Source organism: Cottoperca gobio, chromosome 14 (genome assembly GCF_900634415.1).
Source record: "Cottoperca gobio chromosome 14, fCotGob3.1, whole genome shotgun sequence".
NCBI lineage: Eukaryota > Metazoa > Chordata > Actinopteri > Perciformes > Bovichtidae > Cottoperca > Cottoperca gobio.
This window is the reverse complement of record NC_041368.1, coordinates 12,746,053-12,773,815: the sequence shown is the minus strand read 5'-3', so window position 1 is coordinate 12,773,815 and position 27,763 is coordinate 12,746,053. Positions and strand designations below refer to the sequence as shown.

The 27,763-nt window shown below is 38.7% G+C and overlaps 2 protein-coding genes across 2 annotated transcripts; one reads left to right on the top strand and one right to left on the bottom strand.

Annotated features, from left to right (window-relative positions):
• Nucleotides 1-1,414: 1,414 nt before the first annotated feature.
• tmlhe (trimethyllysine hydroxylase, epsilon) lies at nt 1,415-10,789 on the bottom strand. The gene is made up of 7 exons (XM_029449005.1): nt 10,436-10,789; nt 10,169-10,345; nt 4,602-4,881; nt 4,342-4,461; nt 3,906-4,142; nt 3,557-3,695; nt 1,415-3,276 (listed from the first exon to the last, which is right to left on the bottom strand). Exons 1-7 carry the CDS (start codon nt 10,581-10,583, stop codon nt 3,145-3,147), a joined length of 1,233 nt encoding a protein of 410 aa, XP_029304865.1. The 5' UTR covers nt 10,584-10,789; the 3' UTR covers nt 1,415-3,144.
• A 4,148-nt stretch (nt 10,790-14,937) lies between these two features.
• On the top strand, nt 14,938-25,875 carry mpp1 (MAGUK p55 scaffold protein 1). Its single transcript, XM_029448253.1, has 12 exons — nt 14,938-15,297; nt 19,302-19,430; nt 19,585-19,663; nt 20,199-20,284; nt 20,396-20,464; nt 22,392-22,588; nt 23,479-23,582; nt 23,683-23,763; nt 23,928-24,008; nt 24,100-24,302; nt 24,960-25,034; nt 25,127-25,875. The coding sequence occupies exons 1-12, from the start codon at nt 15,175-15,177 to the stop codon at nt 25,301-25,303; spliced, it is 1,404 nt and encodes a 467-aa protein (XP_029304113.1). The 5' UTR covers nt 14,938-15,174; the 3' UTR covers nt 25,304-25,875.
• The last annotated feature ends 1,888 nt before the right edge of the window (nt 25,876-27,763 follow it).

Sequence of the window (27,763 nt, the reverse complement as noted above, 5' to 3'; positions counted from 1 at the left end):
TCCCATCTGAATCCCTAGTGTTTTCCCTGTCTCTGTATGTGTGTGTGTGTGTGTGTGTGTGTGTGTGTGTGTGTGTGTGTGTGTGTGTGTGTGTGTGTGTGTGGCATGGGCGCGGCAAAAGACTTCAGCAGCTGATATCATTCAACCCATCAACTCCAATCTGCTCACCTGTCCACATTCAACTCATCCCAGCATATTTTATCTATCCCGGTCTTCCTGCCACTCATCTCCAGATTGTTGTTTCTACTACCCCGGATCACTGCATAACTTGTCGCTCAACTCCTGTTTGACCGTCTGTCTACCCGTCTGCTTACCTGCCTGCCTGCCTGCCTGCCTGCCTGGTGTACCATTATTCTCTCACCATCTGCCTACTGGAGAGTATTGTATAAATAAACTATTTAAACTTACTCCGTTTCCAGAGTCTAGTGTTCTTCGCCTGGGTCTCCTCTGGACGTACCCATAACAGATATAAGGCTTTTAGAGGGTGTCATCAGGTCTTCAGCTTAGTTTAGGTCAGTAGTGCCCTTTTCACAGGCACATGTCACTCCTTAGCTCATCATCGATATGCTAAAGTTTCTTCACCCCTCCCCTAGGGCCTCATAAGTGGGTTGACCGGGGGCGTACATTCACTATCCGCTGCCTCCGCCTTTTTCCAAACATCTGAATTTACACTGAACTATGTCTTCATATCTGCACCTTCTCACTATGTAAATATGCATTTGTAGATGTTTCATAAACTGACTGTGTATATTGACTATCATACATCATTGTAATTGTACACACTTTCATCTTATATGTTTGATACAAAGTACTTGATGGATAAATAATACTACAACACAGACCACTAGGCCATCACCACCCCAACCCTCATCACACACATACAGATCAAAATATCTCAACAACTACTTGATTGTCAGGATATTTGGTGCCGACATTCTTATCATAGGCGCCAATTCCAGGCCGAGGACCCACATGGGCCAAGCAGTCGGGGCCAAATCTACATTAATTTGATATCAAACCCGATCCAGCATACACTGCACTGCGGCGGCATAGCCCATGTTGCAAAACAAGTAACACTTTCCTCTTAAAGATGTAAAGTCAATCGTGAGTGGAAACAAATCCAATTTGTATTATATAGTAGCTGTGTGGGCCTAAGGGTTGATGGTTAATGGACTGTATTTTACTGCACGTGCTTGTATGCTTTCTTTGCATTTGTAACTTTAGATAGCCTATTATAACGGTTTGTATTAATAGGCGGACGCTTCAACTGTTTTGAGCACCCACCGGCAGAAACATAGATGACCTATGACTGTAATAATCCTGTCTGATTGGTAATGTTACTGACCCAATCCCATTCTCCATTACACCATTTCATATGATCATATGATTGTAAGAGCTCAACAATACCAAGCCATTTTAAAACGTATACATTTAATTGTTTCCAGTGTAATTCAAGAGACATTCAAGACTTTAAGATGATACAAAAAACATCACCAAATGTTAATTACAAAATAATGAACATGATGAGTAATGCCTACAACAGGCAGCAGGAATGAGACATTAAACAATTGTTGAACAAAGAAGGCTTTCATTGCAAATGTAATGAAGCCTCTTTTACCTGTGGCGTTAATGCCTAAATTAATAATGAATTCGACTTTGGCTACCAGAAATCAGTTTAGTTTTATATTACATAACCCGTTGAAACTGGAAATTGATAGCCAATTAATTAGTGAACGAATGGGGGACCAGAGAGTGGACCAGGGAGAATCAGTAAATTATATCTTTGATGTTGACAAATTAGAATTGATAGATTAATGCAATGTTCAGCAGCTGGGAGTTAAAGAGGCCCTAGGGACGATTGTGAAGCGATTCAAAATAAATTCAAATTTTTGGTGTAATGCTTCCTGAATATGCTCCTTACTCTAGTAATCAACCCATTAATCCAGGGAAATGTAGGCCTAATGTTCACCTGACGGTTCAACAATATTAACGATCTGACAGGTACCTTCAAGATAATGGTTAACTTCCCAGGGATACTACTTTTCATTTCATTTCATGTTTATTTGATAGGGACAAATACAATATACAGATTTAAACCTTTACTATATATAGATTTTATATATCAAGAATAGACGTTTCTTATCTTGAAATGATTCTGCAGATTTTCATTTCCTTAAAATAAATTAATAAATGGTTAGGGGAAAAGCTTGTGCCAGTCTGTGGTATGCAAGTCATACTGTACAACCACAGCAGAACTCGGCTCGGCTAATTTCAGCGACAGTTTCACACTTAACTAACAAATCATCAACCTACCAGTAAATGTGTGAAGTCAACCATCTTTACATGCAGATATTAAGACAATAGTACTGGCTGTGAATATTCTTACAATTTTAAAGGAGTTTTTTAGTTTAAATGTAAATGATACATTTGGAAACAAATAAGCAATTCAAAAAACAAATTCTTACCTAATGACTACATCAGATTTACAGAAAGGCACTTCTTGACAGTGATTCTAAAAATCATCTTGTTCAAATAAGTTTGCATTTAGACTGAGACAACTCACATTACATGACATTACAGGTCATTTAGCAGACGCTCTTATCCAGAGCGACTTACAGTGAACTAACTACAGGGACAGTCCGCCTGGAGCAACTCAGGGTTAAATGCCTTGTTCAGGGGCACAATGGTGGCAGCTTTGGTATTGAACTCTGATGGGAAAAATCCAGTAACTAAGTAATTAACACAGCAAAAGGCAAGAGGTTAAACTGGGGGCTAAACGCAGCAGGGACAGGAGACAAACTGCTGAGGAACTGTAGAGCAATAAAAGAACAGTCATCAGGTGATGGATCAGCACATCTGTTACTCACTGTAAACAAGTAATAAACATCAAAGACGATCTCTCTGAATAGATGTGTTCCTTTTGATCTCTGTAAATTCATACCTTTTGATCATCTTCGTATGAATAACTCGGCTCCTTCTTGCAAGAATATAGATTAAACCCTTTTATTTTATTTGAATCCTGACTTCGTGGTGTTATTAGGAATATTTGAATCACTTTCTCCATCTCTGTACCTCAGCAGCGAGCTGTTTCATCTTTACTACAACATAGTCAAAACGATAAGGCACCAAGGTGAATGTCTATGATCAGGCATGCAGACCGAAGCAGCGTGCAGAGCTGAGGACGTCGTCTCTGGTCAGATAGCATCCGCAGAGCTGCCTCAGGCCGGTGAAAGACTCCCTCCCATGCATGACACGCCAGTTGTCTATGAAAATGACCTCAAGAAAAAAAGAGGATAAAATCCTTAGGTTACACTGAATCACACTTACATTTGTGCCTTTCTGTTTTTCAATTATCTGAAGCTGTACATTAATTCATTGAAATCCTTGAAACGATAATGTATAACTGGAGAGACAACAAAATTCAGGAACTTCTATCGTCAAAATAGTCCCACAAATTCAAGGAACAGCAAGAGGCTCTGTTGTTTATGACCAAATTACAAACCGGCTATGTGGCCGCGGTGTTCGTTCATAAGAGGTAACAGCTTAACTTCCTTACTTTCCCTGGAGTCAGTTTCACCCACAGCTCGTTCTCTGGCCGCCTAAGTTCTTTTGTCAACTCTCGATGTGCCACGTACCATGGCTGAACAAGGTCATGGGGAATTGTGTTAATCACTGATCTGTCATAGTTGTTGTATCTGTTGGAAAAACAATAAAATCTGGTATTTAAAACATACAGAATATTCCTTTAAAAAGAAATAAACTATTCTTACTACTGAGGATCTGTAAAGTTTCTCAACCAAATATTATAACTAAGTAGCGAGACGCTTTAAAATCCTAACATTTGAATTCACTACTACACAGACATACTGTAGGTAAAATGACATCAAATTAATGCGCTGACATACCGGATCAGGTACATTTCATTGTTCCAAGGATAGACGTTGATCAAGGGGCCGAAGCCTGTCATGTGGTTTTGGTGGTTGTCAGAGCTTTCAATGTACTCGTGCCTAATGGGTGAACGTGCAAGCAGCTCAAAGTTTTCAGGAGATTGCTGCCGTACTGTTTCAGCGGCGTAGAACCCATCCACAAGTAAGTTCCTTCCCCCAGTTCCCTCATGCTTAAGGCAGTGGAACACCTGGATTCTGCAACAGCAATCAGCGGTGACAAGTTAGAAAACTCAACTTTTCCTGAGATTCATTTGAAGATATATTAAAAAGGAAACTATTGTATTGAGGTCTGTCAGCTGTTTCAATGCTTCACAAACACAATGCATTCTGCTCAGTTCCTTTGTGTTGCCGTTGTTTTTTAAATCTCATATCAGTTGATCTCTGCAGCACCTACCCACATGGTTCATGGAAGTAAGAGGTGTCAGTGTGACGGTCCAGGCCCAGCTGGCTATAGGCAGTATCTCCTCTGGATAAATCTGAAGTAAAACACCACATTCTTCCATAGGTAGTCTCCCTTGTGGATCAGTAACACAAAAAACACAAGTGGATTAGGAAGTAGTGGACAGAGCCAAACATCCTCTGCGCTGCCCGTGAATATTGCCATTGAAAGTAAATTGCTAATGCAGAATAGTTACATGAAGAGGCACCTGTTACCTGATAAGACTGACTCTCTGGGTGACTGCCTCTGTGGCCTCGACCGTAGCTGGGACATCATCTACAAAAGCGATCCCATACAGAAGATAGTTTTGAAGAAACTTCTTTACTTCGTCATCACAGCTCATAAACGTGTCCCATTTGGCAGAGGGTATATTTGCATTTTTATAGATGTCTGAATTCCAAAAGATGCGTGGCTGGATGGTGCTCTGCTTCTTTCCTTCATAGCTGTTCTCAGCTAGCCAGCTAAGGCTGTACTTTGACACGTGACCTCCAGGCCCTGGGATACAGAAATGAAAAATATTAGGTACAATTAAAATGACGTTAAATATTATGCATGACCTGATTTAGAATTATCTTAATCAATTATTTATGAAAGGTGGCAAGAGACAACTTTTCAAATGTCCCCCTCCTAGGGATTCCAAGTGCTATCATTTTACCTAGCCTACTACTAGCGACACATGTTTGGACTTATTGAGAACATCAAGGGAAAAGATACTTAAATATATTATATTGTAACAGTTTAGGGTCTCTCTTCTTGCGCCCTGCACAAGCAGTCTCTCCCTCACTACAACCGACACAACTAAGCTTTATTCAAATGATTGCGTGATTGATGACGTTGCCAATATGCAAATGATGATTATGACGTCATCTGACGACTTTAAGCGGCTTTGGTGCTAGTGCTAGTTACTTTCATTGAAAACAAGTTGGCAGCACTGCACCGGACACACTGCATTTAGTTTTTCAAGGCTTTGTGCCATACATCGAGCCTTCATTTTGCCAGGAGATCATACCTGGTGGCAGACAGAATTGCATAGTGAAAGCGTTTTTCCACCAAAATTAGCGCGTATATGCAGGTTTTTGTTAACACGGGATAACCTGCTAAAAATAGGCAATAGACTCCTTTCCCATTGCCAGTAGAAGAGCATGCCTTTTCCTGTTTTTGGCACCGGAAGCATGGATAATAAACAACGGTGGAGGCCAGTGAAAAGGTTATGGTGGTTACTATTTTTTTATATCTGTTACTTATTTTGTCTCTCTTTTAAATTCTTTATGATTGTTGGAACAGTGAAAGTTCCAAAATTACTGTTTCTGTCAATGGAGTCTGGTGGCTTTGAGGAGAGCACATTAATTCAATGCTTTATATACTATCAATTATAATAATTGTGCAAATCCTTGTTGATCTTATTTATTATATATTCAATTAGATATATTATATATTCACGTCACAAAGCCTTCCACTGGAAAAGGGGCATTAGCATGTCCACCTGGGTGTCGTGTTTCCATTACTGCCAATCTGAGCTGGAGTGGATAACTACCTGAGACTACAGCAGAGTTATTTGCCCTTTGAATGAATGCCGATTGTAATCTTTAGGGCTTTTATAGGTAACCAATCTATACGCTGATGTTTGTAATATTACGTTGTGCAATCAACATTTACTTCATAATAATAAATGAGTCCTTGTGTCAAGTGTGTGTCATGTTCATGAACAGAAACATAAATGGAAAAACTCAGAATAACCTCTGTACCTGCAGTAAATCAGGTCATATAAGATTACAGAATAGCTCATAAACGCTTGCCATCCACAGTACTGTAAGCATACAGCAAATAGATCTGATCTACGAGCAACATGAGTATCCATAAGGGCCATTGAGAATTTAGCAAACCAAGTCTGTGAGGGCCAATGTTGATGGATAGGATAGAAACCCAGACTGAGTTGACCTTGAATATGCAGCACTACACTGTGTATATGCCAGTGTTCCCACAGGAGAATGTGCATCATCAACTGTCTTAAGGCTGACAGGTCCCTATTTGTCAGTTTGTGTAAGATTCAGTGCCACTCTTGTGTAACAGCCCAGCAGCCCACAGGGAGGCATCATTCAGTTTTTAGGACAACCCTGAGTGGCATAAGCCAGACAGACGCCCAAAGCGAGAGAGCATGGGCATCTCCAAGCTGCCAGACTCTGACTGCACTGCTATGGTATTAAAAGCTTATAGTGATGGTATCTCCCTTTCCATATTGGCCTGTCACGAAATAATTGCGATAGATGATATTATTGCCATTCTAAGACCATCGTATGCCAGTATAATAGCACAATAATGCAAGTACACCCATTCAAATGTTTAAGGATATACAGACATTGAAATTGCAATGTGAAAACAATATTAAAATATCCTAAATAAATAAAACATAAATAAAATAAAACTACACAACCAAAACAATAAATGAAATGGATTCTCAAGCTCTGTTAACAAAAATGTGCAATGTCTGCACAATGCCCAAGTTTTATAATGATAGGAAAAACCCTGCAGTTTATTCTGGCATCATGTTGGCGACATTCTTATATCCATATATTGTACAATAAGTCGATATTTACGTAATTATCGTTGGAGGCCTTCCTGTTTCCTTTTCCACACTTGGCTGATACAGAACTGTTTATTCCTCTTACTCTAAAATGAGGCAAATAAATCCCTCATGGCTTATTTTCCCCTTTGTGATCGGGGATGGGAACAGGAGGAAGAATGGCTCAGGCTAGTTTGGATTTAAGTTGGAAACTATGACTTTTACATTTATGTTACATTGTGTCCAAATACCAGTACCTTTAATGTGTCCTTGTACATTAGAGCTGCAACTACTGACTATTTTCATTATCAAATTATCTGCCGATTATTTTCTAGATTAATTGTTTGGTCTATAAAATGTCAGAAAATAGCGAAAAATGTCCGTCCCAATTTCTCAGAGTCCAGGTGATTTCTTTAAATTTCTTGTTTTGTTAGTCTAAAACCCAAAGATGATAAAACAGAGAAAAGCAGGACATTTCCATGTTTGAGATGCTGGAAGCAGCAAAAATACAGATTACCGAATAATCTATTTAATAAAATATATCAAGATTTATTATTACTCTTTACACAATAAAACACCCCCATCACAGAGGGAAAAGGCCACTTCACCTTTGCATGTGAAGAGAACTTCATGTCACGTGTGATGATAATGTGCTCTAATGTTTGACTCTTTAAAGCTGTATCGTCCCTTTCAAAGGGATAGTTCGGATTGCTTGCTGCCTCGATCGGTAAGTTTGTTTGTGTTATTGTGTGACTTTGGTGAACTAACCCTGTAAAACATCAAAATCACACAATAACACAAACAAACTTACCGATCGAGGCAGCAGTAGACCAGCAACCCCTCGTGTTCTGCGAGGTAAAATGACTGTTGGCTTGAAGATTACTTCGATAACTGCTTTCAGTTCCCCAAGGTAAAGCGGTGAAAATATTCAAATGATAGCAAAAACTTGTATTGATTTTTTAAGGTTGCTAAAATACATTTTACTGCTGACCACCCACAGCAGTACATTGCCTATCTTCCATGCCGGTACTCCTGTCTGCTTCTCCAAACTAGGGGCGTGCCGACTATAATTTACTTTAGGTAATACCTTGACTATGGATAACTAACTCATGCAACCCCACGTCAAAACATCAGAACTATCCCTTAAAGTGTTGTATGTGACTGAATTATCCGAGAGACAATTCCTAGAGTAATTGACTAACCTAAGGTTACATGCTGTAAATCATTTGTCTTTTATAGTTTAATTTCTTGGTGCTTGTGTTGTAACTTTGTGATTTCCCAGTCAACTCCTCTCAGAGATGCAATGGAGCATAACAATGTTGTAGTAACATTCAAAACTATTTGTTCTAAATGCATGGTTAGATCAACTGTTACAAATGTGTTTTCCCTATACAATGCACAGTTACATTGTTTACCCAGAGACCCACAAACCAACCAGTACTGCTACACAGTGCAGTGGACCTTGGATCTCTGACTGAGAGTACTGACTTTATTAGTGTCATTACAATGGAATAGGGCTGTGCGATATGGGGAAAATCAAATATCACATTATTTTTGACCATGTACCTTAATATCGATAGTGTGACGATATTGTAGGGTTGACTATTGATGCTTTCACAAAATATACACACAGCGAGATTTTTGATAAATAATCATCACAAATGTGGATCAGTGGCGGTTCTAGACCAATATCACTAGGGGGGCCTGGCTGGGGCCAAGTGTTTTGTCAGAGGGGTACTTTCAACCCGGGACAAAAGAGACGAAGCAGTATTCAAGCCTTCAATATTTTTAGTTAAGTATAAATAATCGCGCACAACAAAAACAATACCATGATTGGTATGTTCCTGACTGATTACAGCATATCTCCAGTAATCAATCATGGCATGCATGTTTTTATTTAGGTTTTTATTTAGGTTCCCATAGTAACGAGTCAGACCATTCATTCTAGTGATGGGAGATTCAGCTCTTTTGGCTCTTAGGCTCCCAAATGGCTCTTCATTTAGTATCACTCGGAGCCTTATACTTTAGCCTAATTTAGCAATTATAAATGGTTTGTGTGTTGGCAATTTTTTATTCAGTGCTTTCATAAAAGCCTTATTTTTATGCATTTTCTTTCGTTACAAAAAATAATACAGTTACTATTGTTTAACATTTAATCAAACCTTTAAATGAACAACTTAACACATGAACCACAGCAAACAAATCAAATAAATAAAGGCCAAAGTCTTAACATTATGACACTTAGATAAAAGTCTTTAGTGCAGTGCTTCATTTCTTCACTTTCTCCCGACTCGCTTGCATTTAAATCCGGCTCCGTCTCTCTGTCTTTCTGTCGCTCTGCGTGTACCTGGCCTGTACCACTACACCATACCTGTCAACCCTCCCGTTTTTCCCGGGATTATCCCGTATTTTTCCTTATATCCCGCTGTCCTCCCGTTTAAATATTTCCCCGTAATTATCCCGTATTTTTAACCTTTCAAAAAAAAAATAGGCCTAATTTAAAAAAGTGTGCAGTGGTAAAGTGGCCTCCGGTAGAGCAGGTGGCAGTATTGTTTAACTTTAGCTGAAAAACGTTATCCGCCAGTAAACACGCATAAGAAGAAAACAGGAACAATAACACAGAAGAAGACGAAACACTATGGATGAGAGTCACAGTGAACAGTGAACGGGAGATGGATAGACACGCAGTTGTACCTGCCAACAAAGTTAAAACTTTATGCAAGTACCTGGCCAAATGGGAGGAGACCTTCCCTTATTTAATAAAAAGCAGAGTCGGGCAAACTCGTGCTTTTTGTAAAGTGTGCCATTCAGATTTTATCATTGCACACGGCGGAAAAAGCGATGTTCACCAGCATGAACAATCGTCAATGACTTCATTTGTCTTTGGAGCGTCTGCCCCCGCGTGTGATTGACCGCATGGTGTACCCATCAAAATAAAGTTCCGGCCCTGCCTGGACCGTCGCAAAAAATCAGAACCTTTTGTATATTGAACAATATTCGTTCGGAGGGGGTCCACAGGTGGGTCCAGGCTCAGTGTTACAGGGGCACTGGCCCCTGTTGCCCCCAACTCTTAAGCCACATTACGAACTGGTCTCGTATCACGATATCGATTGCCCAAATAATGCATGTATTTAGCATGAGGTGCAGACAGTGTCATATGACTTGAAAGTACATTAAAACACTTTAGTTTAGCCTTTTGTTTGTTTATATGTTTAGACTTACACGTGAGTATCAAATGGCCATCTTCCACAGTTGTAATGTCAGGGCGGATGGTGAGGTCTATACTCGCAGTGTCCAGGTTTCTCTGGTTGGTGCTGGAGTTGTATGAAGAGGCTGAGCGGCAGTGATCCCGCAGCCACACGTAGTTAAAACGCATCGGCGCACCTCCATAGTTGAGCTCTGGTGAATTCATATAAGCATGATGATGGTTAATAGTGAGTTTTGCCTCACACATATGTATTAATTGTGTTACAATGTAATTCAACTCACCGAGACCATCTTCGAGTGACTGAAAGGTTGCTGAACGTGCAGCACACGCGCGGACCGACGTCTTGTGACTCCATAGTGACAGTGTGTTTCTGACTCCTGACAGCAGTTGAGCTTGTTTCAACGCATTGTGCAATAACTTAGTTAACATGTCCGACACCGTAAACACAAATGTGTGATGAATAAAATTGGAATTAAACCCCAAAACGTAAAACGATAAACCCCCTTCTTTCACGAAAAGCCGCCGCGCACACCTGCTACACACGCGATATGTCTCTTGCAATTTATACAGTTTGTACAGTAACTAGGTACTAAAACGGTATTGTTGTGGTGAAGTAGTTAGGCACATGCGCAGTTCCTTTGAACTTAATACCCGTATGTTGGTGTGTGTTGGTTGTAGAATGACTTTGATATTTCTAAACTACCTATTAAGCTATCTGCTTTTTGTCATCTTATATACAATCATAACTTTACCTTACACGTGATCCATTTATGGAGATGCATAGGCCTATTAATAAAGTGTTTTTAATTTTTTTTTTTTACAAAGAATAAATGGAGAAAAATATAAAATATAAAAATATAAAGTTTGGTCTACAAATAAAGGATAAGAAAACAGAGTTTGTGAATAATAATTTAATTATTTTGGTAATATATATATATATATATATATATATATATATATATATATATATATATATATATATATATATATATATATATATACATTTGCTGCATATCTAAAAAAGATTCAAAATGACCTGTATCTTTATAAATATCTATGTATCTAATTCCTGATTGACAACTTGTGTTTTTATTTCATTATTATTAATTTCCTTTTGTTTATTGTTGTTGTTTGCTCGGTTGTTTTTGTTGTAGTGATCCATACTGTCTTGAATAAGACAGGTGCCCTTTGGATGTGACAAAAAAATGTAAGAATATTTATTGTGTAAAACTAATCATAATATCAAATTGTACATACATTAACAGAAGTTTCTGCTCAATTTCCCTGGACTTTTACATGAATTTACAGAAATGTTCAATCTTATAAACACTTTTTAAAAGTGTTTTAATAAAGTAATAAAACTGCCAAACTGCACAATAAACCCTTTAAAGAAAAACATGTTTTTTTTCCTTTTAGAATTTTATATTATTGACTATCCAAATACAATTTTCATTGTATTTTCTTTTATCATATTCTTGTATCTGTACCATTGTGTTGAGTACAGGTCTGCAATGTGTGTATAATTGAATGTTTTTTCAATAAAAAAATTACAAAAACAGAAAGACTTCAATTTTGGAGGCTGTAGTTTGTAGTGTTGTTGAACTGTATTCCATTATACTGAGAAGTGTTTGTGTTATTAAGCCTACGCTCGAAAAAAACAAAATAGAAGCACCTGTCAGTATATTGCAATATAATTCAAGTGTAGGCTACATGTCCACACAATCTAGTGAGGAGGTGGAATCAACCAAGATAAGTCATAACATCTGAGTGCACAGCAGGAATGTAGGCCTGTGCTTTTGATTAGATTCAACGGACAAAGAGAATAAACCGGTCTTTTGGTCTAATCTGAAAGCTTCTATTAGCAGCAAAGAAGGGGACAGGCAAGTCCCTTAAACTAACTGTGTGAGTCTAGTTGAGTAGAGGTGACAGGTGTGCAGGCAGGTGAGTGATCAGAGGACTGCAGGGAATTGTTCAGCCAGGGGGTGGAAGCCACCTACAATGCCACCCTCTGACAAGAGACTTAACACATAGGTTTATGGGATTATGAGACAATGGGGCCTGAGCACAGACACGCAAAATACTCTACCACCTCTCCTAGCAGCAAGACAGAAAGACTTTATAGTTGTTTAGCCTGTCTTTGTTGTTGTTTGTGTCTCTTTTGTGGTAATTTTGCGTCTTGTTACGCATCTCTCTGAGGTTTTCTGTCTGTTTGTGGTCATTTTGTGTCTCTTTGCAGTCATTTAGTGTCTCATGAGAGGTGGGGAATAAGTGGGAAGAAGGCAAGTAACTGGATGTGACATGACTAGACACGTAAGGAATACAACATGACACTGATAAAAGCGAGTAGTTAGAGGGTGAATGAGGTGAGACTGTGACAGACGTAGCGTGTACTGCTCACCCTGCAGCATGAAAGGCCTTTTCTACTATGACAACCTGAAGGCTATTTGAATGAGAGGCAGGAGTGAAACTAAAAGATTGCAAAGCATATTCATGAGGAGTTAGGCACGGTAGCAGGCACGGCCATGTTATCGGTGATACAAACCTGCATGTTGGCTCCCTCTGGAGTGCATTCCGGAAATTGGCTGCTTATCACTCTCATCACCTAACTGAAAAACTCTTCCCTTCTTCCCACTTAGCCAGTCTGTTTGGGTGTGCTTCACAATGAAGAGCAGGGGCTCAGCTCTCTGTGCAGAATAACCATGGCCCTACTGCACACTGGGGTATATAAAAAATATATTTTTTTTATTTAAATACGTATCTACTAACACCAAGGTTGGGCAGTAGCGGATTACATGTAGTCAGGATTGTGCAATCAGATTACAATAAAGAAGTAACTATGATAACATTACTTTAGAAAGAATGTGTAATCAGATTAAAGTTACATTGTCAAGGATGAGTTGATTACATTTTTGATTTTGTCTTTAAAATATGGCAATTAAAAAAAAAGATGAAACGTTTTCCTCTTAGGTTGCCAGGTTTGTTAATGGTGACTTTACTAGTGTTTGTTCTTGTTTTTAAAGATGATATATGGATAATGGAGTTTTTATTCCTTTTTATTTACATTGAAAATGGTAGACATACTTCTGCAGTAAGTGCTCCATGTGGCCTTTGATTAAAAAACAACAGCAACAAAAACAACATCCCACATGTTGTGGAATACACAGTAGGCCTACACCTTAAGTTTGTGCCAGTACTGTTTTGAAAGGATAATAACATTTGTAAAACTTAAAATGATAATAATATTTATGAAACTAAACAATGTTGTGGCTGCGTCCATTATTTTTAAATAAAGTGCAATATATTCAATGTTTGATATTGAAGTAATCCAAAAGTAATCCAAAGGTATTCAAGTGAGATTACCTTTTTTTTGTAAAACAATAGATTACGTTTCATATTACAAAAATTGACACGCACTCATTTCTATTCAGTAACTGATTACATTTCAAAGTAATATGACCCAACCCTTCAGGCCTTATCGTCAAAGTGCATGAATGTTTTTTTTATTTTGCATTTGTAGATATTAGTAAACATACATGGGAAGACACAATACTGTATGTTATGGGCCCCAGAGCTGATATTATAGAGACTGCCTTTGCCATTTAGTTCAAGGGTGTCTACCCGACTCACTCGTGTATAAATAAATCACGTGATCGGATTGCTCTCCCGTTAGTGATAGTTAAGAGCACCCAGACATACGAACGGCAGCCTGGCGCTTTGTTTTATAATGGGCATCTCTGCAATCCAGCTGTTGGGATGACTCCGTTATTTTTGCTTCCTTTTAGCCTGATAGTGCAGCCCTGCTGAGCACGCTGCGGTAATGCCACATTCATGTACTGTCGGAAATTTGAATGTTTGAATTGGGTATCAACAAACTGAGAAGTTAGATCAGAATGTGACGTTATCTATAATTATTGTATGCTACTATTATTCACTGTCGACTCCCACCCATGTATGTAAATCAGATAAATTAAAAGTTAAGTTAGTTGGAGCAGATTTTAAAATAAAAATTGTAAAATTTGAAATAGCAGTAAAAATAATAATAAAAAGACTATAACAGAGCAAGGAAACCAAACTGCAATGTATACGTTTGCTTCTAATGTTTATAAGACTACAGTTAACTGTCTTACGTACTGTATATATAAATATAAAGTATTAAATGGGAAATCAAGACACAGAAATGAAGGCATCTCCAATTAAGAACATCTGAATCGGTTTTAATAGCCAAGTAAGTGTGTACACATTCAAGGAATTTGACTCCAGTTTTGTTGTTCCTAATGTAGGCCTACATACACATAAATATACATAAAGCTAAAAACAAGCACAACTAGAGATCATCTTGAGATGGGATCACACCAGCTGGGATGCCAAGTCGGGCCAGGGTAAATTGGGGGGGGCATATTCCTCTTTCCCACTTCCTCCCCCCCTACCTCTTGCACCTTTGCTCAGACCACACCCATCTTCGAAATCATTGTTTTCCGAATAATCAATTAGTTGATTTAATCTACAGATCTGAAGAACTGAGTTTTTCCACAATCATGCAAAAGCACTACTTTAAATATTGTGTTTACCAAATATGTACTTCATATATTACTTATAAAACAAGTTATTTCGCATTTAAAAACAATAATAATCGACTAAAGGGATCTTAGTCGTCTAAGACGAAAACGACAAATTGACATGCATTACCTAATCATGCATGGCAACGTGAACAACTCGAGTAGTGGGATTTTGGAGTTTACAGGGTGCACCTGAAGCCACCATAAGCCTGCCCCTCTGAGCAGCAGTCAGTTGCATGTTTACTTGCTTTGTCAGCGGTGTCCTCTCAGCAGCACATATCTCAGGCACCTCAGCTGCTGCTGAACAAAACCTTGGACTTTTATCTCATAGAGTGACTTATCACACTGTCAGGGCTCCTTATCAAGACGCTCCTCTCTCGTAACGTCTTGTGGCCAGCCCCTTTGCGGACCTTGAGTGGGGGCACGTCGGGTTCACAGGGTGTTCTTTTCTAGCTAACGGAACGATGACGTTAAAATCCAATAAAAACGAACCCGCTGTCATACTGGAGTCGGTGAACAGCGTCCGGACAGCCCTCTCCGACCTGTACCTGGAGCAGCTGCTTCAAAATAAACCAAAGTCTGACAAGGTAGGGTATTGTTTTTACCTTTTTTATTTTCATACCCCTAGATCTTGATATTTGCTTCCGGGAAACAGATATGGGGCACTTGATCGTTGTTTGTTTCTTGACAAGATCCCTAAAAATAGACGCAGTCGTGTTTTAATCATAACACAGCGAGTGGATGCGTTGATCTTTTACCAAAGTGCTACAGTATGTAGATCATTCTTCTCAAATCAGCAGGTCAGAAACCACTGCATTGCTCATTATTGCTCAGTCAGCCATAGTTTTATCCCAGTAGACGTTACATTGGCAATTTCACTTCTGCAATCGCCCCAAAACTACATGGGAATCATATGACGAATTGGGGAAACGTAGCTATATCTAGATGTGATCAGGATACAATGTTATGCAATATTAAAGAAGATAGATAGATGGATGGGTAACAAAGTAAATGTTTATATTAGTGCTGCTGTGTAACTTTGCCTTCAGCTACAAGTGCTGCTGCTACTGATTTAGTGTCAACTGTCAGCTGAGCTGAGGCGAGGCATGTTGTTTACTACATCATATTGTACCAGGTTGGTATTTTAGACATACACTTGTTTTCAAGTTGAGGCCGGATTATGTTATGAAATCATTGACTTTGCGTTTAAGCTAGGCAAAACCTGATATGTGTGACCACAAACCGTTTTCATGATTTGGAAACTTCAACCCTTGATGACCTCCAGGCCTAGACTTGGCAGCCAGTCCTTCAGAGGGAACTCTTTGTCCTAAACCTCTTCTCAGAATTTGAAGTGTCAGCACTGAGCCACTGAGGGAAAGGGTGAAGGGAGGAAACTCCTTTCTCTACATCAGCAGTTTGCAGTTCAATAGCCTTGAGTTACAATCTTGCCAACGTGTTCGTCTGCTCATTGCCAGTTTGTGAAATCAGTGTCTTTAAGTTGGGTCACATGGTTCCTAATCTCACAGTGTGTATTTTACATGACATCTGATTATCATTTATTTTGATGAAAAAATAACATTTCAACGTTTCATTTCCTGTGACGAATATCTATCCTTTGAAAATGTCAAGGATAAAAATAACTTATTTCCATTCTGGTCCTCTTTCCAAGAAGACAAATAAAGCGATACAAGTTTACAGATGACCAAGGTAACTTGTACCATCATGTAGAATACATTAAAGATCACTCTCGCACACCCAACTAAAGTGACACGAGAGGGTGGAGCTAAGTATAACTGAACGCTGATCAAGACATTTTAGGCGACTGAAATGCCACAATTAACTTTCATGAACTAGAAATTCACTGTGAAAGGATTAAAGTATGACTAGAAAACATTGTGGCAGCGACCTGTCGATCACAAGGTAGCCAAGCCCTAAAGCATACCCTACTTTATCTTCTCTTTCAGTCCTAAATGGGACCTTAATTTACAAAAAGAACATAACGCTGTATTGAAGAAGACTTGAAACTAGCGTTTAAGACCATAAACTCATGTTTAAAATGTTTACTGAGGTAATAAATCAAGTGAGAAGTGGGGTCATTTTCTCATAGACTTCTATGTAATCTGATTTCTTTTTGCAACCAGTGGAGTCGCTACCCCTGCTGGATGATAGAGTTTTTAACTTGACCTTGATAATGAAAATAAGTAAAGTGAGGCGGCCTTTACTGTTCTTTACATGTTCCAGCTCAGCAGTGTTGTTCTGCCTTACACTTCACTTACATACACATTCATGCATTTCAACACAAGGACAACTACACAACTTGATATTTTAGCCACACTTTTTGCTGTAATTTTAAGAGCCAAACAAGTTGACACAAGCCAGTCCTCAGTCCTCCATCCCATTCTACGTCTCACCTGACTGCGTGTTTTCGTTCAGGACTGGCTTTCAACCGCCTTCTCAGCTATTTCTGTGTAATCTATTCAAACAAACCCTATAGGTCAAATATTGATCTCCCATTGTGTTCCTTCAAGAGATAAATACTTATTTGCTTTTTGGACAGCACATTGTGACAAAGCAGATGAATACCTTTCCAATCATGTATCTCTTTATACTCTGATAGTGTGAGTGATGGAGCTGATGGAGCTCATTGTAAAAATTCGGAAGAGACGCATTTAATAAAAAATACCTTTCAGTGCCCATTTAAATCTAATCATGTGAATATTTTAGCATACAATCCTCTATTGTCTTCTCTATGTGAGCAATATGTTACTTCTTTTCAGATAGGCTCTGTTGTTTTGTGCTAAAGCTTTAAGTTTTAGGCTTAGTCAGCAAAACTATCCAATATTTGTGGATATAGGTTTATCTATGGAAGCCAATGTGATGAAAAATGAAAAAGAAAGATGGATTAGCATCGCAAAACAATGAGAAACTTTCTCAAAGTGACTCAGTATTATTCTAAGACAGTTTGCCCTTATGTTAAGATACCAAGTTTTTCCTCATAATGACTTACAGGGTGTGTTTTATTTGTATTTTCCATCGATAGGCTAAATTGTCTTTTACTGGCGGAAATGTGCTTCATATTTAACAGTTATGCCATACAATAATAATAATAATAATAATAATAATTAAAATAGTTTCTTTATATTGGGGAAAAAACTATAAATGTCATTATACTATACAATTTATGGTACTTTTTAGTAATAGTTTATTTACGTCATAAGATCACAAATATGTGGTTCCACAAAAAGACTTTCCCATTGTCTTTAGAGCAACTCTAAACTGAACATAGAGTTTTGTTATAGAAAAAACAAGTGAGACACCTTTTGGAGCACAGAAATAAACAGAACAATCTGTGTACATTGTTTCAGGATATATTTACATGTGGTGATTGTGTCTGCAGCCAGATTGCTGTAAATATTCCTTTCCTCAGAGGATGTAATTTTATCGGCCATGGGACTCCACCCAAATACTCCCTCTTGGCACGAGCCTGGTAAATAACTATCATGTTGCACAGAAAAACAACTGCTTGGCTTTCATGTCCTGCATTCAGTCAAACATTGATTACTAAACAATTTGTAGGTATGTATATGTTATAGTAAATATAATAATGTTACAAAGAAAAAGCATGTTGAGAAATATACATTCAGTAAAGATTCCTGCCTGTGTAACACACTATACTGCTGTTACAGTATTCTAGGGCTGAGGTTATAGGCGAGGAGGAAGGGGAAGACGATAATGATATTTATTGGTTTATTGTAGGGCTGAAAGATAGCCGGTTACTGTTTTATTTTTTTTGCTGAAGCAGTGCTGATGTGTCATTTCCAGGCAGAAAATTTGTGCTGATGCAGGAAGTCGTGTCTCTGACGCCAGTTTAGTGACCAATTCATATACTTCTTGATATTGTGCATTCATTGTTCTATGTTATACACGAGTGCTACATCCACAGAATGCCAGGTTACTCCCCAGGGATCATTATCTTATACATTAAATGTTATTCCTTAGTTATTGCATTGTCTTAATTCGTCAGAGGAGCTCTTTCTCATAAAGCTTTATAAATATGTGGATGTCTTCTGTGACGGTGATCTGGACAAGAGGCCATCTTTGTTGCTCACTATAGAATAGCATGGACATTTTCTGGGGATAGGGATTTCCTGCTTTGGACTCGTATTTGGGTACATTTAAGAGTAAAATCACAGTATGAAGTCAGTCTTAGATTTCTACACCAAACTTTGAATAAGAATTCAAACACTATCATTTGTAACATTGTCCAAGAAGAATTAAGCTTCTTTACACGCATGCTACTCTTAGATGCGATCACCTGATCAGACTGGTGGTATCCATGACCACATGGACCAGGTGGACCAGATCACAGGGCGTGGCTAATGAGGGGTTATAACACCGGGTTAATTTTCAACCTCGAACATATGTTGAAACTGCAAATGAAACAGGGCTGTTGGCACACATACAGTTATGGGAAACACCAGTGTCATAAAGGAAGGTTTGAACTATGTTTTTCTTTTAATTTTGAGCAAAGGAGTTACCATTTCATTTGACAAACATTAAACAAATATTCTATCTTTTTTTGTTTTAACAGGCCGCTATGCAAACCTATGAGAATAAGGGAGCGGAGGTTTACACCAACGGTAGCGCTGGACACATGAATGGCACAGAACTGACCAGGATGAGAGAAGTGGAATTTGAAAAGAATCCTTCAGAGCCAATGGTACACTCTCTGCCTCCACACACACACACACACACACACACACACACACACACACACACACACACACACACACACACACACACACACACGCACACACACACGCGTATATTTGTGTTGCTGATGCGTCCTTGTTGACTGTGGTCTTTGTCTGCAGGGTGTCACTCTGAAGCTGAACAACAAACAAAGGTGCACTGTGGCCAGAATATTGCACGGGGGTATGATTCACAGACAAGGTAAATAGATCACGTGTGTGTGTGTGTGTGTGTGTGTGTGTGTGTGTGTGTGTGTGTGTGTGTGTGTGTGTGTGTGTGTGTGTGTGTGTGTGTGAGAGAGTTTGAAAGAAAGTTATCTTCCCAAAAGGTGAATAGTCTATCCCTGTCACAGCAAATCTATCTTAGTATTAGCATCGGTAGAGTCTAAAACTGATGTAGAAAAGAAAAGCATTGAATAATAAAGATTGGAGACATGTTGGTGCTGCTGCAGTGTTTATTGCTTTTCATGTTAAAATATTTCTAACTTATGACATACTTAATTCTTTTGTTTTACATGATGCTGGTAGGCTTTGAGATGTTTGACTCTCTTATGCTTGTGTTAACCACAGACCTTATTTCAGGCATTTTACCAAAAACCCATTGACTTTGGGACGAGGTAACTATAAGTTACTCTATTTCCAGGCTGTAGGACTCATTCCTACACAAACACTGAGCTGGAACACAGAAGAGCATATTTGGACTTACCTCACTTTATTCGTGTCTTCTCTCTCTCCAGGGTCCTTACACGAAGGGGACGAAATAGCAGAAATCAACGGGAAAAGTGTGACAAACCAAACTGTGGATCAGCTCCAAAAGATCCTAGTACGTTGATACCTTTTCTAACTTCGACACTTAACGACAATGCAAATCTTTATGAAAGTATTGTACTTATACAACTAGACATGTGTAAAACTGTGTCATCTTTACACGCAGAAAGAAACCAACGGAGTAGTCACAATGAAGATCGTTCCCAACGTGCAGAGCCGATCCCGAGCCTGTGAGGTAATAAAACAGCCGGCACAATATGCTCTCAGCCGTGGTATTGTGGTGAATTCTGCGTTTTAATTTTTGTTCTCTCCGCACTCCTTTTACATTTGCATGAGTAAACCAAATGATCTCTACACTCAGAGCCAATGGTAACTTCTAGTGGTGCATTGTAATCTACACAGATGAACTTGATTGCATTTCTTTCCCTCTACAACTTACTCTTTTAAAAAGATTTTGTTCTTTGTTAGGTGAATCTTCTGTTAGTCAATGAACAACCCAGGTGACTATAAAACTGAGTTTAAATTCAAAGAACATCTCTCACATTAGCTTTGCTACTTTGTTTTCAACCACTTTGGTAGTGCGTTTCATCCTGCCATCGACTGGCCACATCACATTCTCTCCGGCCGCCATTCGTATGCTTCCTTTGCATTAACGATGGCTCACGGCTCGATTCAACAACATATAACTATAGGTTGTGGCAATGTGTAAGAATTGAAAATGCTTGAATTGAATGACTACAAAGAAGAAATACACTGCATTCAGTGATGTTCACTGCATTAGGTTCCGACTTTGCTGTGGTCAGTGATGGCAGTCTACTTTAAAAGCTTATAGTCCAGTATCTGTAGGCGTAGTTAAGACGCTTTTCATTCTTTAAGTCTCAAAAAAGCATCATTTTTGGTGACCCAGACCACTCTAGTATCCCCACTCTTAGTACATCATAGTACTAATGTTGTCTGTGTACAGCTGCCACTGGAGTAACTTTGGGGAAACTACAAATGTTCCTGAACTCTACTAACAATAGTGATTCTTTACCCTGCAGAGAATGTACACGTGTTCCTGCTGTGATCTTTGACAGTTTAGGCAAAAGATTTGTACATAAACTGATCTCTCTTAAAAATGAATATTACAAATCCCAGCGAGAGTTAGTATTCTAATTCAGAGTAAGAACGAGCTGTATGCAGCTGCTCAATTGGGGGAAAAGATGCATCTTCAGTTTACTCTCTTACATGTTTTCTGCATCTCGGCTGCAGGATGAGAATTGATGATTTGTTGACTTAGACCTCACGCCTGTTGGACCTGCGAGAAAATGGTTTGTATTTACAATAAGAATTGAGCTGTCCAAGATCATGTCACGAACGTGTAAATTCTGTGTGAGGGGGAATTTCCCAATTAACATTTGCAGAATCTAAATGTATGTTTGAAAGTCCTAATATTAATATTTATTCTTGAGAATTCAGATGCATGTGCAGGTACATTTGCTGATTTATAATGTTAAGCTCTCATTACAACAATATAGGTGGATTTTGCTCGCTGTCAGCAAGCCGTTAACAGCTATTGATGCATTGGTAAATAGAGAAATACACATTGAGCAATCACTGTAGAGCTGAGGTTGATATTTTTGAACATTTGCTCGACACTTCTTTATGGCTTAAAGATTGAAGAAGAACAAAATGTCGAATATTTCATCTCAAGCTTTGCATGAGTTTACTCACTTACTTAGAAGCCATCTGTGTTTAAATTGGTTCCCTATAAACCTCGCTTCCACCGTAAATAAACAATAACAATAAAAGCCCTAGATATTCACTGCACTGAGTGCATTTAGCTAATATGCAACTCAACAAAATAGCTTCCTGCAGATGTCCTCAGGTATGGGAACAACCAGAGTAATGGTAACTGTGGAAACTGCACGACAAAAGAGTCTGAGATCGGGGTTTCTAGTTCTTTGGGATTTTTTACGGTTGTTTCTTGCTTTGGACAGTAGACTTGATGCGATCGATCTGTTCATGTGAATATCAACAGACATAACATATGTTATCAATGTCTCTGTTGGGAAGTTTGTTTGGAAACAAATGCAGTGTGCCCCGTGTTCTTGTTGTTGGTAGCTCTGCTGTAAACAGAAAGCGGTACTTGTCTTTGCGTTAACGTCACTCTTCATCTACAGATGTACATGAGGGCCCAGTTTGACTATGACCCGGCCAAAGATGACCTCATCCCATGCAAAGAGGCAGGTCTGAAGTTTCAAACTGGTGACATCATTCAGATTATCAACAAGCAGGATCCCAACTGGTGGCAGGGCAGAGTGGAGAGCAGCGTTGCTGACTTTGCTGGACTCATCCCCTCCCCAGAGCTACAGGAATGGTAAACAGCTCTGTCATACTATCTGACGAAGAATCCTGCAGGATGAAGACACACTTACCTTGACATTTACATACAAGATTTACATAATATTATGTGCCAAGGGCGGAGGTTTAATTTCATCCGGGGGGGTGGCCGGTTGGGGCACATATTAGGCAGGGGGTTGTGGGTAGTCCTCCCCTAGGAATATTTGAGCATCAAACACTTAAGTTCTGCATTCTGATGAGTTGTTATGCACTGATTTATGGTGGAAATTTCTTTATTTATGTAAAAGAAAACACACAATTCAGCACCACCTATTCACATCAATGATACATTAATTCGTTCTAATATGTTTATAAACCCCTGGACTGTAATAGCTCATGTTTTTTTCAGCAATATTTCTGCTCATGTTTAAAACGTTCTGCACATTCAAAACATGTCCCACATAGCTGTGTTCTCTGAGAAGTTGTAATATTTTGAGAAAGAAAGTGGTAATATTACGAGATAAAGATGAACAAACGTGATTCACTGAAAATAAAGTCCTAATATTTAAAGAAAAAAACTACCTGGCCTATAGTCTGCTGTGCAGAATCGGGCAGCTGCTTCTGCTGGGGTATGGCAACCACACGCATATATGCAGTACACCCTATTACTAAAACCAGTAGTAATAATAATGTCAAGTTCATATATGGTTATGATTACATTTGTCAATGATTACTTTGGACGGTGGTGGTGCGGCCTGTCTAAGTGTTTACTTTTCAATATTATTTTATTTCAAATATATACAGTACCGGTCAAAAGTTTTGAGTGGTACTGTATGTTAGAATTACTGCCATGTTGTGTGCAGCATCAGCATTGAACTTTGCAAAAATATTCTCCAATCCTAAATGAAATCTCTTTTCCCGCTGCAGGAGGGTGGCAAGTAAAAGCAAGGCCAGAGAGGGCAGTCAGTCCTGCAGCCCATTCGGAAAGAAAAAGAAGTGCAAAGACAAGTACCTGGCTAAACACAGCTCGAGTGAGTGTGTCACTGGAATCATGTTTGATTTCTTTTTGTTGCTAACTTGCACTATAGTTTGGGTTTGTCTGAAGCGAAACCTAAATCCCTTTTGTTGCAGTTTTTGACCAGCTGGATGTGATTTCTTATGAGGAGGTTGTTCGGCTCCCTGCTTTCAAAAGGAAAACACTGGTGCTTATTGGTAAGCTCAGATGCACTATTTATTGTGGTATCTAATTCTTTAAGACATTTTCTCCTCATCTGTACTTACACACATGTTCTCAACATATTACACATTTTGAAAAACAAAATGTCAAATCTCAGATTGAACTGTTTTTGGAGAATAAACAATTCTGCTGTTTTTAGGTGCACCTGGCGTAGGAAGGAGCCATATCAAAAATGCACTATTGACTAAATACCCCGAGAAGTTTTCCTACCCTGCACCACGTAAGTAGACTTTTTGTTTTTTTTCCTTTCAATAGATCAGCCAAGTTTGCTCAATCGTCCTTTTGGCTAAGTCCTTAATCCTTCTCCACAGACACCACCAGACCCCAACGTAAGGAGGAGGAGGATGGACAGGAATATTATTTCATCTCCAATGAAGCCATGACCAAGTGCATCTCTGGAAATGAGCTTCTGGAGTACGGCAGCTTCCAGGGAAATATGTTCGGTACCAAAATTGAAACCATCCAGAAGATCCACGAGCAAGGCCAAATCTCTTTGCTGGATATAGAACCGCAGGTTAGCGTTCACAGGTCGTTCTGAAGACATGAAAGGAATAATGGTTATTGAGGGAAATTGTACTTTTATTTTAACATTACCTAAAATCAACAGGTGGCTTTTTATGCCTCTTTGAGCTTTTTGAAGGTATTTCAAATGGAGACATTGATCTACACAAACCGAGTAGCAGCCCAGAGTGGCTGTTGGCAGGTTAACAGGGAGTGGAACATTTGAAGTATATGTTTCTTATAATATAAATTCATAAGAAACTGCCTAAAGCATATATTCATATTATTTTCTGTATATTACTAATTAAATTATGTTCGCAGTCTGGGATATGTCAATGATTAGCAACAACATTGATTTAAATGCATTTATTTATTTGCAGGAAACCAGGAAAACGTCATGTATTTGTTAAACATGAGCAACATAAACAATATATGATTTTGAAGTCAGGGCTCTAGATTAAAAGCCTAATATAATGGAATACATGATTTTATGCTGTAATGGCTGCAGGATAAAAATGTGCGATTCAATTGGTGACATTGTTGTCCTTAAGGGTCTGAGTGTCTGTATTTTGGCTACACAGTTTATTACTAAAAATGTCCCTAGTGAGGCACAAGGGTTGTATCAATCTAACGAAATTCTTCTTTTCATTTCTTTAACAATTCAACGCAGACCTTGAAAGTCTTGCGGACTGCTGACTTTGCACCTCTCGTGGTGTTCATCGCTCCGACCAACACAGCTGCCCAGGTGCTAAATCTTTTCTGAATACACTCGAGTACTTTTAAAACGCCACAGTCAATCAGCCTGCAACTGCTTATCCTCTGTGTCTTGCCTCCTAGACGGAAAACCTGCTGATGATCCAGAAAGAGTCGGACGCCATTTTGGCCACATATAGACACTTCTTTGATGTGGTTCTTGTCAACAACGACGTGGATGAAAGCGTGAAAGGTGTGGAGGAGGCCATGGAGCATGCCACCTCCACCCCACAGTGGGTGCCTGTATCTTGGGTGTACTGACAGATGTCTGGCACCAGTGTAATACCTTTTTATGTTTGTTAAAAAGCAGTGCAATATCACTCCTTACACGGCACGAGTTAGCGATGTCCCAGGTGTGTATGGGTTTACTTTTGTTAATTGTCAGAGATTTTTTTCCCACAAATGCATCCGAATAACAAGCAATATGTCGAAAGGCTTAGAACCTCACCAGGGATGTTTTTGTTTGGCTGTTTTAGGCATTTGTGCTTCAGGTTTTCGAGGGTCATGGGGTAGTTTTGGTGCCACACATCTTTGCGATTGTTAGAATGTGAGCAAATGCAAAATAGGACCACAACTGTGAATGAAATCCTCCCTTTTTAAATGACAGGATTTTTAACATGTAAAACATTATTTCTGGATTCATTGTCTGTTTGTTTTTTTGTTATTAGATTGTGCCATGAAATTGAGATTCTGAAACTCAGTGTGTGTAACTCCATACAACCAAAATGTCTTCTACACCAAACCTTCACTTGTTTTGTCTCATCAAAATTGTATACCTCATGGTAAAGGCACTTTTAAACAAAAAAATAAATTTCCCAGCTCTGTTTCAACTGCTTCTTTGACTGTATTTCATGTGGATACCTATTCTCCAGAGCCCTTTAGGAAAACACCAAAGGGCGCAAAAGTTCCTTCGACTTGATCCACATAAGACAGGAAAACACATGGCGGTGTCACCGTAACATGAAGGTGTTTTATACTATTTTATAGTTTTCGGTGACATGTTGTCAGTTTGTCGAGACTAGACTTTATTTTACGTTTCCTGTCTACGTGGTTCATCATGTCTGAACCCAATATTCCATACTTCAAATCGCTATAATAACATATTAGAATGTCTATTAAGAATGGTGTGTGTGTGTGTGTGTGTGTGTGTGTGGGGTGCAGGGGGGGTATGTCTGCTTCAATTTTTTCCAAAAGAAGTCATGACTCATGGCTTTGATCAATTATAGATGGAGACTTGTGTATCTGAGCTGTATAATACAAGTGATGTTGCTTTTTCTCCCACACATTGAAATGCTTTCCCTCCTCCGCAGTGTGGGAGACATCGTTTCTGGTTATACATGACAATGAATTTGTCATGTATAACCGAGCGTTGTCAGAATTGTGTACTCAATTGAATCTTAACATACCATGAGAAAAACATTTTGTTTTTGTTCATTCTATGTAATTTCAAGTATAAAAATATGTAAATCTGAAATTCAGTTAGTATGAATTAGCTATATTTAATATGCATTTTGAATAGCAGCACTACATCAAGCGACATTGAGTAATGGAAGTGAAAACATCGTAGAGCAACTGTATATTTGGTGTGGTGAGTTGAAACCTTGCACTGGCTGCAAACAGATGTGCAATAACAAGGGATGCAGTAGCACATTGTGATATATACTATATACTTACACTTAACACTTATTTTCTTGTCTATATTTCCCACCTTGACGCTCAGAAAAGAGGTATGATGAGGAACACTATAGACTTGGGGAAAAAGATCAATATGACCTACAAAGTTTAAGGATGTCAGGAATACAATATAAGAAAGTGTTTACTCAGCATAAAGTTTCACATGAAGGTATGAAAATATGTCACAAAAAAACTAAAAGATATTTGAAAAATGGATCAGCTGCATTCACTCCTCATGTCTTCTGAAGTATACTCCCAACAGGTCTAGACTTCTGCAGATAGCAACTGAATACAAGAGAAACTCAGGTATAATATCTGACTAGTGTGTAATAAATTGTAGATACCTAAACCTACATTTTTCAAATTCAAATGTATTTATACAGCCCAATATCACAAATTACACATTTGTCTCAGTGGGCTTGAGTGACATGCTGCACATTCACATCAATTTTTCAGGGATGTAAGCAAGAAAACCAAGCTGTCCTATAGCACCACCATGTGGGTTCCACCAAGTTAACATCTCCCTTTGAACCAAAAGATTAAACATACGTCCTTTTTGGAACTATGCAATGTGTACATGCATCGTTCAGATGACAATGTTTCAGTTCTGTTGCAAAACGATTCCCCTACAACATATGTGGGAAATGATTGCAGTTGTTTGGTAGATATGTAATTGTATAGGTTATATAGACTAAAGAAAAAAATATTAAATAAGGTTTCAAATGTTTTTGTTCAGTTTTGACAGTAATGTTGAAAAAGTGTCACACACTTCAAATATGCATTTCTGCTGAATAAAAGCAAAATGCAGATGATGCGAGAATGTGCAACACTTTTTTCTACTTCCGGTGATCAACACCTCACTACAACCAGTGGTGTGTGTTACTTCTCTAGTATTTTAAGTAGTGTTACTTACAACATGCAATGTTGCTGCCTGCCAACAGAACATTTCTTGTTTCTTAATCTTTAGCTGAAGCAAATGGCATAAAATGCAACTGTTTCTGTGAACAGATAAACGTTTAGCTTGTAGAAGTTGCTTCTTTAAAAAGC

Excerpts from the sequence above, each read along its gene's own strand:
- tmlhe (XM_029449005.1), bottom strand. The coding sequence starts at position 10,583 with ATGTTAACTAAGTTATTGCACAATGCGTTGAAACAAGCTCAACTGCTG. Across the intron at positions 4,462-4,601 it reads CAGAGAGTCAGTCTTATCAG|GGAGACTACCTATGGAAGAA; the intron begins GTAACAGGTGCC and ends CTGATCCACAAG. Across the intron at positions 3,277-3,556 it reads TGAAACTGACTCCAGGGAAA|GTCATTTTCATAGACAACTG; the intron begins GTAAGGAAGTTA and ends TTTTTTCTTGAG.
- mpp1 (XM_029448253.1), top strand. The coding sequence starts at position 15,175 with ATGACGTTAAAATCCAATAAAAACGAACCCGCTGTCATACTGGAGTCG. Across the intron at positions 20,465-22,391 it reads GCCGATCCCGAGCCTGTGAG|ATGTACATGAGGGCCCAGTT; the intron begins GTAATAAAACAG and ends CTTCATCTACAG. Across the intron at positions 23,764-23,927 it reads GAAAACACTGGTGCTTATTG|GTGCACCTGGCGTAGGAAGG; the intron begins GTAAGCTCAGAT and ends TGCTGTTTTTAG.